At 49.8% G+C, this 12,532-nt stretch overlaps 1 protein-coding gene across 13 annotated transcripts in view; it reads right to left on the bottom strand.

Annotated features, from left to right (window-relative positions):
• ZNF697 (zinc finger protein 697) overlaps window positions 1-12,532 on the bottom strand; it is a 71,175-nt gene that overhangs the window by 48,452 nt on the left and 10,191 nt on the right. For all 13 annotated transcript variants that reach the window (XR_012897054.1, XR_012897050.1, XR_012897059.1 and 10 more), the window contains exon 2: window positions 228-393. Coding sequence is in view for 10 of the 13 variants with exons in the window: in XM_075904672.1 (XP_075760787.1) it covers window positions 228-347 (120 nt within the window). In the remaining 3 variants the exon portion in view is untranslated. The remainder of the gene's footprint in view (window positions 1-227; window positions 394-12,532) is intronic.

Genomic DNA, 12,532 nt, shown 5'->3' with positions numbered 1-12,532 from the left:
CTTTTAGATAAAAAATGAATTGTGGGTAGAGGAAGAAAGAGAGAAACAGGACTTTGGACAGAAGCTAGTCAGGATTAGTGGAAAACCATGAATGACGCCTGCCAGACATAACTGCTGGTTGCAATCCCAGCACAGAAGAGATGAGGCTCTATGGCAAGGTCTTTTTAAAAATGAAACAAAAAGTTGGATTTCCAGGCATTTCTGAATTGACTTAACTCATTCCTCACCTGTGGAGGCCTCAAGAAGAATTTCTCTTTCCTCAGAGTCCTGGTGAACGGGAGCACACAGCTCTTCCTCTCGTTCCATCCAGAAATGATGGCAGGTTTAGGGATCCTGCTCATGGCCATTACAGGAGTCAATATCACAACTGATTAAAGTGCCGTCATGTATTTCCTATCAACAACCCCCAAACAGGAATAACAAGAAAAACAAAAACTCATGAGATGAACTTAAAATTTTTTATGTATCCACCATCAAGCATTCCTGATTACAGCTGAACCCTTAAGGGTGCTATAAAAATAATGTATGTTGTATTTAAATTTCAGTCTGTTCTCTGATTTCAGAACAGGAAGACACCTGGCTGATATGAACATAAAACACACAAGGGTTGGCGGGTGGAGGGGCGGGAGGCACCCCCTTCTTCCTCCTGACAGATAGGAGGGGCTCTCCCCAGCATTCTCCTATGCCTGCTCTAGGAATCCCCTAGGACAGTGGTCCCCAACCTTTTGGGGCTGCCGGGCACCCGAGGATGGTGCCGCAAATGCGCTGTGTGGCCGGGGCTGCGTATGCACCGCGCACCCAGAGTCCAGGGCGCAAGAATGGCTTGGGCCAGCCCTGGTCACTCGGCGGGAGCACATAAATGCCACGGTGGGTGCCCTGGCACCCGCGGGCACCACGTTGGGGACCACTTAGGGTCTGCCCTAGGGAGATCTTCCTAATTCCTTCCCATATACACCTGGGCTGTGTCTAGACGGGCAAGTTTTTCCGGAAAATCATCTGCTTTTCCGGAAAAACTTGCCAGCTGTCTACACTGGCCACTTGAATTTCCGGAAAAGCACTGACGATCTCATGTAAAATCATCAGTGCTTTTCCGGAAAAACTATGCTGCTCCTGTTTGGGAAAAAGTCTTTTTCTGAAAGACTTTTGCCCAAAAGGGCCAGTGTAGACAGCATAGTACTGTTTTCCGCAAAAAAGCCCCAATCGCGAAAATGGCGATCGGGGCTTTTTTGCGGAAAACTGCGTATAGATTGGCCCCAGACGCTTTTCCGCGAAAAGTGCTTTTGCAGAAAAGCATCCTGCCAATCTAGACGTGCTTTTCCAAAAATGCTTTTAACGGAAAACTTTTCCATTAAAAGCATTTTCAGAAATTCCTGCCAGTGTAGACGTAGCCCTGGATTCGAGTATGGGTCCTTCTCCTATCACCTGCATCCCTTGGGCCCTCACACAGCTCTGCAACAGTGAGCTGGTGAGGCCAGCACATAGCCACTCTCATACTGAGGAGGCGGGAAGGGTCATTGCTATCACTTTTCTAACCCCCTCCTGGGCACTACCCTAAACTGTGGGGGAGCTGCTGCTTCTGCCTGGCCAGCTGGCAGCTCCCTTGGGGTTCACAAAAAGCAAGGAACAGGGCTCTGCAAGAAGCCTCAGGGAGCAACCAGAGCTCCAAAGCCAACTGCTTGGTTGCCAACAGCAGCCTCTCGTGGCCAGCGTCAGAACTACAGAGGTGAAGGGCAGAAGCTAGTAAGTTTGCAAGTGGCTGCTAAGATGAAGTTATAACTACAGGAATTTTACATGAACTTGCCACCGTGTTTGCTACAAAGCACGGCCCCTCAGTATTAACATCACTTAATCCTTCTGCTGGGGAGAGAAGTACCCTAGTAGAGAATATAGCACTGTGAGACTGCAGGCTCTCTTAGGCGGACACTGCCTCTTATTAGTTTATAGTACAGGAATGGGGAACCTTTTTTTGGGTCAGAGGCCACTGACCCACAGAAAAATCAGTTGGGGACCACACAAAAGTGAGAAGTAAAAAAAATCCCCACAAAACAAACTAAACCCCCCCACCTCACTGACGTGGCCCCAGCTGAGAAGCAGAAAGACACTTCCTTCATTCCCCTCACATACCAGAGCCTAATACATCCCAGGCTAGTAGATTTTGTGGGGCACCCAAGGCTCTGAGCTGGGGCCAGAAATGAGAGGTTCAAGAAGCGGGCTCAAGGCAGGAGGGAGGATGCAGGAGCAGAGTGCAGGCGAGGAGTCTGGGTGGCAGGGGGTGCAGAAGCAAAGTGGAGGTCTGGAGGCTGGGCATGAGGGATGGGTGCAGGAGCGGGTTGAGGGTAGGAGGGCTGGGTGGGAGGTAGGGTGCAAGAGCAGGCTGGTGTGGGGGTCTGGGAAGGAGGGGGTGCAGGAACAGGGTGGGGGTGGGGTATGAGCGATGGGCACTTACCTGACATGGCTCCATGTCCCATGCTGCTCACAGGCATTGTCCTCCTGCTGCTCCTATTGGCCATGATTATGATTATGGCCAATTGGAGTGGCAGGGGAAAGCCTGCAAACAGTGCTTTGCTGTGCTGCCATTTCCCCAGCCAGGGGGAGCGGGAGGAGGCGGCACAACATGGAGCCACTTCCTCCCCATGCCGGGCAGAGCCCTTATGTCATATCCAGCTCCAGCTTGCTTGCCTGACTCCAGCCTGTGAGGCTTGGAGCTGCCCTCTCCCCCTCCACCTCCCACAGTGGGGAGTCAGTGTTGGCACCCCAGCCCAGCACTGGGGGCGGGGTGGGGCTGCAGAGCTGGAGCACCAGTTCCTCAATGCTGGGGGTGGGGGGATGACACCAAGCCTCGGAGGCCCCAATATAGCACCTAGAACAGCAGGACCCAAATTTCAGTTGGGTTCTTTCTCCAAAGATTCTACAGTAGAGGCTTCAATCACAATCCCATTCACGACTCACAGTACTTTTGCACAAACTGGCATGACCTGGACAGTTACATACACGCTAGGGGGCAGGAGTGCAGGAAGGATTCAAAATTCCAAAGACAGACTAAAAACACATTTGTATTTTAAAAAAAACCCTACACACATCATTTTTGAGGCAGCCTGACTCATGATTTTTGAATGTCTGTAGTGGGCAATATTTAGTTACCCACTCATTTAGCTTTGATAGTAGAAAGCAAGTGTAAAATAGCTTGAGACCCCCTAAATGCTGCCAAAAGAGCATCCTGGCTCATTGGAAAGGATCCATCTATTCTCCTCTTTCCTCAACCATCTCAGTTGTCCGTCCACACTCTTTGCCTCTAAGAAAATTCCCTCACAGCTGGGCAAGGGAAAGAGAGAAGCAGCTGAGCAAGTTATGTCTTTGCAGTTGAAAGCAGCTGGTTTACCATCTAAGTTCAGGTCAATTCAAAAGTGGCTTTGCACAGTATACTCAATCAGAATTTAATATAATTACAATCTAGACAATTCAGGAGTGTGTCTACAAGATTTCTAGTACTTGCTATATGACCTGGATATACCATCTCTATTAATTAACACCTAAGAAGGGGAGCTACTGGTATCAATAAAAATAAAATTTTTTTTGGTTATATCAAGAACAAAGAGCCAGCTTCACAAAGGTACTCAGGGGCTTAAGCTGCCTCTTTAGACACCGAAGTCCAACATTTAGGTGCTACTAACATTTTCAAAACCCCTGTTCAGATGCCACTTAACCTTGTAGGTATCTAAGGGTATGTCTACACTACAAAGTTAATTCGAACTAACAGCCGTTAGTTCAAATTAACTTTGATAGGCGCTACACATGCAAACCGCTAGTTCGAACTTAATTCGAACTAGCGGTGCGCTTAATTCGAACTAGGTAAACCTCATTCTACGAGGACTAACACCTAGTTCGAATTAATTAGTTCGAATTAAGGGCTGTGTAGCCACTTAATTCGAACTAGTGGGAGGCTAGCCCTCCCCAGCTTTCCCTGGTGGCCACTCTGGGCACCACCAGGGAAACTCGTCTGCCCCCTTCCCAGCCCCGGAGCCCTTAAAGGGGCACGGTCTGGCTAAGGTACCCGTGCCAGGTGCAAGCCTGCCAGCACCCAGCCAGCAGACCCTGCACGGGATGACCCAGCCACCCGCGGCCACCCAACCCTCCGCCTCTTCCCAGGACCAGGCTGGCGGCTCCCGGGAGCCTGCCCAGGTCCATAAGAGGTGGGCGCCCGCCTGGTCTAGTGCAGACATTGTGGACCTCATCCACGACCACTGCACTAGGCACAGGAAAGTGGCCGTCTAGGGCAGGACAGCTGCCAACCTGGTCACCCAAGAGCAGGTTTGCATGAAAATCAAGGTGGTCCGCTGAGACCACCAACCCTGAGCCCTGAGCTTAGAATGGCCGTACTGGGTCAGACCAAAGGTCCATCTAGCCCAGTAGCCTGTCTGTCAACAGCGGCCAACACTAGGTACCCTGGAGGGGATGGACTGAAGACAATGACCAAGCCATTTGTCTCGTGCCATCCATCTCCAGCCTTCCACAACAGAGGCCAGAGACAACATTTCTATCCCCTGGCTAATACCACTCCATGGACCCAACCTCCATGACTTTATCTCACTTCTCTTTAAACTCTGTTCTAGTTCTAGCCTTCACAGCCTCCTGCAGCAAGGAGTTCCACAGGTTGACTATTTGCTTTGTGAAGAAGAACTTTCTGTTACTAGTTTGAAGCCTGCTACCCATTCATTTCATTTCGTGTCCTTTAGTCCTTATATTATAGGCACTAATGAAGAACTTTTCTTTATGCACCCTCTCCACACCACTCATGCTTTTATAGACCTCTATCATATCCCCCCTCAGTCTCCTCTTTTTTAAGCTGAGAAGTCCCAGTCTCTTTAGCCTCTCTTCATATGGGACCTGTTCCAAACCCCTGATCATTTTAGTTGCCCTCCCTTCTCCCACACTCTTCCCCTCTCCCACCTCCTTTTCCCAGTCTCCCCGAGTTTTGTTCAATAAAGAGAGTTTCTATTTTTGAACACACGTGTCCTTTATTTTGTACATCAGGAAGGGGGCCTAGGGAGGGGTAAGTGGAAGGAGGTGAGGGAGGAATGGGGTACGAGCCCCCGATGGGGAGGACTGGGCTGGCTCTGCGGGCTCCTCAGGGTGGAAGCTCTCCTGAAGCCCCTTGATTGACCCCCCCCTCCAGATGGCAGCCGGGCTGATGGCAAGTGCAAGTGCAGCCAGGCTGATGGCCGAGTGCTGTGAAGTGCTGAGTGTGGGCACTCAGGGCACTCCAAGCCAGGACTGCTTTGCAAGCGGGGAACCCCTGAGAACTGTCTGTCCAGGGTAGGGGTTGGGTCCCTTTAAGCAGAGCCCTCGGCTAGCCTGAGGCAGCAGCTCCACGCTCTAAGTCCTCATCTGATGCCCTGCCGGCACTGCTTCCGGCCATCCTTATCCCCGGTCCAGGGTCCACTTAATGTGGACATGCTAGTTCGAATTAGCAAAACGCTAATTCAAACTAGTTTTTAGTTCTAGATGCGTTAGTTCGAATTAGCTTAGTTCGAATTAACTAATTCGAACTAAGTTAGTTCGAATTAGCGCTGTAGTGTAGACATGCCATAAGTTTCTGCCACTAAGCAGAATGTATGCACAACCCAACCTAACTAAGATCTGATGCTGCCCCGTAGCTAGCCAGCTATTTGGTGCCTTCACTTACATCTAAGCCCCAGTGGGATTGTGGATAAAACCCTGTAATATTATCACTCTCATAACTATGTATTAAGATCTTGTCCTTTTAGATAAATCTTTGTTAAGTGTTCTTATAGAATCTCTGTAACATTTCTCCTATAACTTTGTATTAAGAAAAACTTTTTTTTTGAGCTCTCCCCTTTCTTTGATTGTCCTGTTGAAATTAATGAGGTGTGAATGGAGAATGAAAGGTGAGCACCTCCAGCAGCAGTTGCAAGGGTGTAGAAGGTCTGGGAGTCAGATACAAGACAGAGGGAGGGGTAGCCATGTTAGTCTGAATCTGCAAAAGCGGGGGAGTCCTGTGGCATCTTATAGACTAACCGAAGTGTTGGAGCATAAGCTTTCATGGGCAAGGACCCACTTCGTCAGGTGCATGTCATGCATCTGACGAAGTGGGTCCTTGCCCATGAAAGCTTATGCTCCAACACTACGGTGAGTCTATAAGGTGCCACAGGACTCCTCGCCGCTTTTGCAGATCCAAGACAATACCTGTAAAGTGAGCTCATTAAGAAGACTGGACATACAGACGCTTTGGGAGTAAAGCAGCAAGTGCAGGCCCTTGGAAGAACTCTCTTTGAAGCAGCACTAAGAAAGGCAAGGTGATGACTAACTGGCTGCATGAGAGGGATAAATATGAGGCATCTTGCACAGGAACCCTGGGTTTTCATCTTGTCAACATGGGAGCATTGATCCGGATCGGCAGAAGCCCGGCTCCACCCCTTCTCCATCCAACTCACCTGGCCAGTGCAGTTAGGGGGAGCAACTTTTGGTAACAACAAGACCGAGTGTGCTTATGTGTGTGTGAGAGAGTGCATGAGTGTCATGTATTATATGTGTATGATAAGGATTGATCTATGTATGTTCAATAAATGTGGCGTGTTGCCTTATCCCCCTGAAAAAGATCCCGGGTGCTTCTTTTAAGCACAACAGGATTTTCAAAATAGGCATTCCTCCCATATCACCAGCAGGGCCCAATTCACAAAGCATGCCTACAGGGTCAGGCATTACACAAAAGGCAGCAGAGAATGACCAGGTGAGGAATTGTTTTCAGGCTCAAGGTTGCAGGTAAAAATAGTTAATTATTCATTGGAACAGGATTCTGACGTCAACTCTTCCACATCCAGTATTTTCTCCCTGCCCCTATCAATATCTATATATTGAAATTGAACAGCTCCAGTAAGATAGACTGAGAAAGCTTTACCTCAGAAGACTTGATAGCCTGCTGGTTAGGGGCAGTCATGAGGGACATAAAAGAGCTGGGTTTAAGTCCCATACCAGGTGGGAATGCCAGAGTGTGCATGTGCTCACATAGGTGTCAATGAGAGGTTGTGCATGTGTGTTTATCTGGATGTCAGAGAAAGGCATAAGTTGGTTTAGGTGCCTATCTCTGGAGGGGGGAGTCAAGGCTAAGGAGCTGCAGGGCTAGCTGATTGTTTTGCTTCTCTCTCTTCCCAAGCAGCTAACGCAGGGCTGGGCAAGTGGCTGTCAGTGAACCTGATCTGGCCCACCTAGCCTTTCATGTGGCCCTGGATCCGTCAAAGAGGTGTGAGCCCTTTCAACTCCTGCTATTAAAGGCCCACCCTTTCTGCCCAAGGCCCTGTCCATTTTTGGGGCAGCCTGCAACCACTTCAGAAATTTCTGAAGTGGCCTCCCTTCAAAAATTATTGCCCACCCCTGAGCTAATGCTTGGGAGCTGCAGTGAGGGGGTGCTAAGGAGAAGAGGCAGAGTATGTGTGACTCAAGCTGTTAAGGAGAATGAAGCTTTAAATCACAGGTGCTGACTTCCCCTCTAGAGGAGTGGGGGGAGGGATGTTTCAACAATAATCAATGAGCACATTAAGTACCATCTCCTAATATTAAATATTTAAAAATCTGCCAGACCAGATAATTTTCACCCCAAAGTTTTAAAAATGTTGGTCAAGGAGCTCTGTACCATTAATATTGACTTTTACTACATTTTGGAATACAGAGTATGTACATTGCTAAATAAGCCAGATATTGGTTTTCCAGGGATTACAAATTTTGTTGACAAAGGTAACTGCGTTCGCATAATGTGCTTAGATTTCTGGAAGGTGTTGACTTATTATTGCACAATAGTCTGACTTAAAGTTAGCATTTTATATAATGTAACATTTCATAGTTTAAAAGTGGCTGACCTCAAAAAGTAATTGCTAATTCTCTCACACTTGGGCTACGTCTAGACTGGCATGATTTTCTGGAAATGCTTTTAACGGAAAAGTTTTCCGTTAAAAGCATTTTCGGAAAAGAGCATCTAGATTGGCATGGACGCTTTTCCGCAAAAGCACTTTTTGTGGAAAAGAGTCCGTGCCAATCTAGACGCGCTTTTCCGCAAAAAAGCCCCGATCACCATTTTCGCTATCGGGACTTTTTTGCGGAAAACAAATCTCAGCTGTCTACACTGGCCCTTTTGCACAAAAGTTTTGCACAAAACGGACTTTTGCCCGAACGGGAGCAGAATAGTATTTCCGCAAAAAGCACTAATTTCTTACAGTAGGAAGTCAGTGCTTTTGCAGAAATTCAAGCGGCCAGTGTAAACAGCTGGCAAGTTTTTCCGGAAAAGCGGCTGATTTTCCAGAAAAACTAGCCAGTCTAGACACAGCCCCTAAGTCTGTATCCATGTCTAAAAGACATTCAGTAGCTCACCCAAAAGTTACAGGGTTGATACAAGGATCATTAGGTGATACTTTATGATCTGTGTCATACAGGGAACCAGAGGAGACAATGATCCTTTAGGCCTTAAAATGTATTAATCTATCTATAAATATTTTATAACAGCTCCATCACCAAGATAGCTGGAAACTAATAATTTCAAAAGTGAAGTACTTTTGAAAGGGGGAGGTTAATTATAGCAAGAGTCATATACTAAATCAAACATAGAACTTCATATTTAATTCCAACCACTGTATATAAATAGCTGAGAGCTGATCTATGGAAAGAAACAGAAACAAAAATAAAGACGACAAAATTAAATTGTCTCCCTCTGGCTCTGCAGCCTAGTTGCCAGTGAATTTACCAGTCTGGGTTAGCTAGGCAGTGCAATGGGTATTACACTGAGGCAAGCCAGAAGATTCCCCTCGTTTGGTCTGGCCTGACATATGTCAGCCATTTAAACAGGAACTAAGGATCTGCTATCTCTCTGGAAGTTTTGGATGTTATATCACACTTTCTAACAAAGCATTTATCATGCTTTATAGGAGACCTGTAAGGGAAAAGAGGATTAGCTCTTCTTCATGATTCATAAAAATAGCCTTGAAGGTTTTTTGAAAAACAAACCCTCCCCCCCAAGAGTTCTTTTTGTTTTTAACATCAGAAATTGAGATTTACTCTGGAAGACTTTATTTTGAAGAATGGAAAACTAGCAGGCACCACAAAAGACTGAAATCTGAATAGAGAAAAGGTTTTTTTTGTTTGTTTTTTGTTTGTTTCTTAGAGTCTGAATATTTTAAAACCTTTGTTTTTGTTAACAATTTAATTCCAGTAACTAATGTGGTCTCTGCAGTCATGCACCACCATTAAGAACCTACTGTGTGTCCTGGAATGTCCACTAAACTGGTCAGGTGCAATGAAAAGTCCTGAGAAAGATAACCGTAAAGGCGGGGATGCTGACTGGCTCTATGTACAACTCCAACAGTACAGAAGCAAGTGAGAGAGCACTACTGGTCAGGACAAGTGACCCAGCTAGGCTCACCCCTTCGCTGATACTTCAGGGTCCCCCTATCACATGAACCACATGAGTTTTTGTCCCAAATGAAGTCAGTTCTCAGATCTTCAGAATTTGCTGATTCATCCCCTCCCCCCCTCTAGAATATTACCTTCACTATCAGTGCAGCAATGTGCAAAGGGTAGACCATCACTGTGAGGACTGTGGCCCCATCTCATTTATTAGAAGTGGGGCCATACAAAGCAGCATGCAGCACTGTCCAAATTCAAGGCCAAGCTTCCATAGGGCAATTTGTTGACATTGGTGAGTTCCGGGTTCCATGCCTTTCTCAGTCGCACTCCTGCTACGAGACCCTATCACTTTGGCTCCCTTGCCTCTATACCCTGCGTCTTGTCTTTCTAGATCAGAAGGGCTAGGCTAGAGAATACTTCTCAGGGCAGGGATAGGGAGGACTCTTAGTTACTATAGAGGTCTTTCTCAGGTATCTGTCTGGTGGAGCTTGCCACACGCTCCAGGTAGGGATGCCAGATGGTTTCAACAAAAATGTTAGATGCACTTGACATTACATCACACCACAATCTACATTACATTTTATTTAGAAAATACCAGACATTTCTATTTTCTCAATTTGCTTCCTGAACAGAAAGCTCAAATATAGACTGTCGGGTTCAAAACCAAACACCTGGCAAGCCTAGCTCCAGGTCTAACTGATCACCCACCACAGGAGAGGTCAGGAAGGAACTGTGACTCTAGGTCAGACTAGCAAAGACCCAGAGGAGGGGGATATGCCTTCCTCTGCTACACTGGGCAGGGGCCACTTGCATATTTAAACTAGTGTAAATGGTGAAGAAGCTGTAACTTAAGTCTTTAGAGCGCGACTGAAGACTTCAATGATTCAGCCAGAGGAGGGTGGCAGGGATGCGGGGCAGGGAGTTATGCAGGGGGGTGGGCGCAATGTGGGGGGCTGCATGGCAGGGAAGGGGAGTTATGCAGAAGGGGAGCAATGCGGGGGCTGCATGGCAGGGAAGGGGAGTTATGCAGAAGGGGAGCAATGCGGGGGCTGCATGGCAGGGAAGGGGAGTTATGCAGAAGGGGAGCAATGTGGGGGCTGCATGGCAGGGAAGGGGAGTTATGCAGAAGGGGAGCAATGCGGGGGCTCCATGGCAGGGAAGGGGAGTTATGCAGAAGGGGAGCAATGCGGGGGCTGCATGGCAGGGAAGGGGAGTTATGCAGAAGGGGAGCAATGCGGGAGCTGCATGGCAGGGAAGGGGAGTTATGCAGAAGGGGAGCAATGCGGGGGCTGCATGGCAGGGAAGGGGAGTTATGCAGAAGGGGAGCAATGCGGGGGCTCCATGGCAGGGAAGGGGAGTTATGCAGAAGGGGAGCAATGCGGGGGCTGCATGGCAGGGAAGGGGAGTTATGCAGAAGGGGAGCAATGCGGGAGCTGCATGGCAGGGAAGGGGAGTTATGCAGAAGGGGAGCAATGCGGGGGCTGCATGGCAGGGAAGGGGAGTTATGCAGAAGGGGAGCAATGCGGGGGCTGCATGGCAGGGAAGGGGAGTTATGCAGAAGGGGAGCAATGCAGAGGCTCCATGGCAGGGAAGGGGGGTTATGCAGAAGGGGAGCAATGCGGGGGCTCCATGGCAGGGAAGGGGAGTTATGCAGAAGGGGAGCAATGCGGGGGCTGCATGGCAGGGAAGGGGGGTTATGCAGAAGGGGAGCAATGCGGAGGCTCCATGGCAGGGAAGGGGGGTTATGCAGAAGGGGAGCAATGCGGGGGCTGCATGGCAGGGAAGGGGGGTTATGCAGAAGGGGAGCAATGCGGAGGCTCCATGGCAGGGAAGGGGGGTTATGCAGAAGGGGAGCAATGCGGGGGCTGCATGGCAGGGAAGGGGGGTTATGCAGAAGGGGAGCAATGCGGGGGCTCCATGGCAGGGAAGGGGAGTTATGCAGAAGGGGAGCAATGCGGGGGCTGCATGGCAGGGAAGGGGAGTTATGCAGAAGGGGAGCAATGCGGGGGCTGCATGGCAGGGAAGGGGAGTTATGCAGAAGGGGAGCAATGTGGGGGGCTCCATGGCAGGGAAGGGGAGTTATGCAGAAGGGGAGCAATGCGGGAGCTGCATGGCAGGGAAGGGGAGTTATGCAGAAGGGGAGCAATGCGGGGGCTGCATGGCAGGGAAGGGGAGTTATGCAGAAGGGGAGCAATGCGGGGGCTCCATGGCAGGGAAGGGGAGTTATGCAGAAGGGGAGCAATGCGGGGGCTGCATGGCAGGGAAGGGGAGTTATGCAGAAGGGGAGCAATGCGGGGGCTGCATGGCAGGGAAGGGGAGTTATGCAGAAGGGGAGCAATGCGGGAGCTGCATGGCAGGGAAGGGGAGTTATGCAGAAGGGGAGCAATGCGGGGGCTGCATGGCAGGGAAGGGGAGTTATGCAGAAGGGGAGCAATGCGGGGGCTGCATGGCAGGGAAGGGGAGTTATGCAGAAGGGGAGCAATGCAGAGGCTCCATGGCAGGGAAGGGGGGTTATGCAGAAGGGGAGCAATGCGGGGGCTCCATGGCAGGGAAGGGGAGTTATGCAGAAGGGGAGCAATGCGGGGGCTGCATGGCAGGGAAGGGGGGTTATGCAGAAGGGGAGCAATGCGGGGGCTGCATGGCAGGGAAGGGGAGTTATGCAGAAGGGGAGCAATGCGGGGGCTGCATGGCAGGGAAGGGGAGTTATGCAGAAGGGGAGCAATGCGGGAGCTGCATGGCAGGGAAGGGGACTTATGCAGAAGGGGAGCAATGCGGGGGCTGCATGGCAGGGAAGGGGAGTTATGCAGAAGGGGAGCAATGCGGGGGCTGCATGGCAGGGAAGGGGAGTTATGCAGAAGGGGAGCAATGCGGGGGCTGCATGGCAGGGAAGGGGAGTTATGCAGAAGGGGAGCAATGTGGGGGGCTCCATGGCAGGGAAGGGGAGTTATGCAGAAGGGGAGCAATGCGGGGGCTGCATGGCAGGGAAGGGGAGTTATGCAGAAGGGGAGCAATGTGGGGGGCTCCATGGCAGGGAAGGGGAGTTATGCAGAAGGGGAGCAATGCGGGAGCTGCATGGCAGGGAAGGGGAGTTATGCAGAAGGGGAGCAATGCGGGGGCTGCATGG

This window comes from Pelodiscus sinensis, chromosome 1, assembly GCF_049634645.1.
Source record: "Pelodiscus sinensis isolate JC-2024 chromosome 1, ASM4963464v1, whole genome shotgun sequence".
NCBI classification, from domain to species: Eukaryota; Metazoa; Chordata; order Testudines; family Trionychidae; genus Pelodiscus; species Pelodiscus sinensis.
This window is presented reverse-complemented; position numbering and strand designations above follow the sequence as displayed.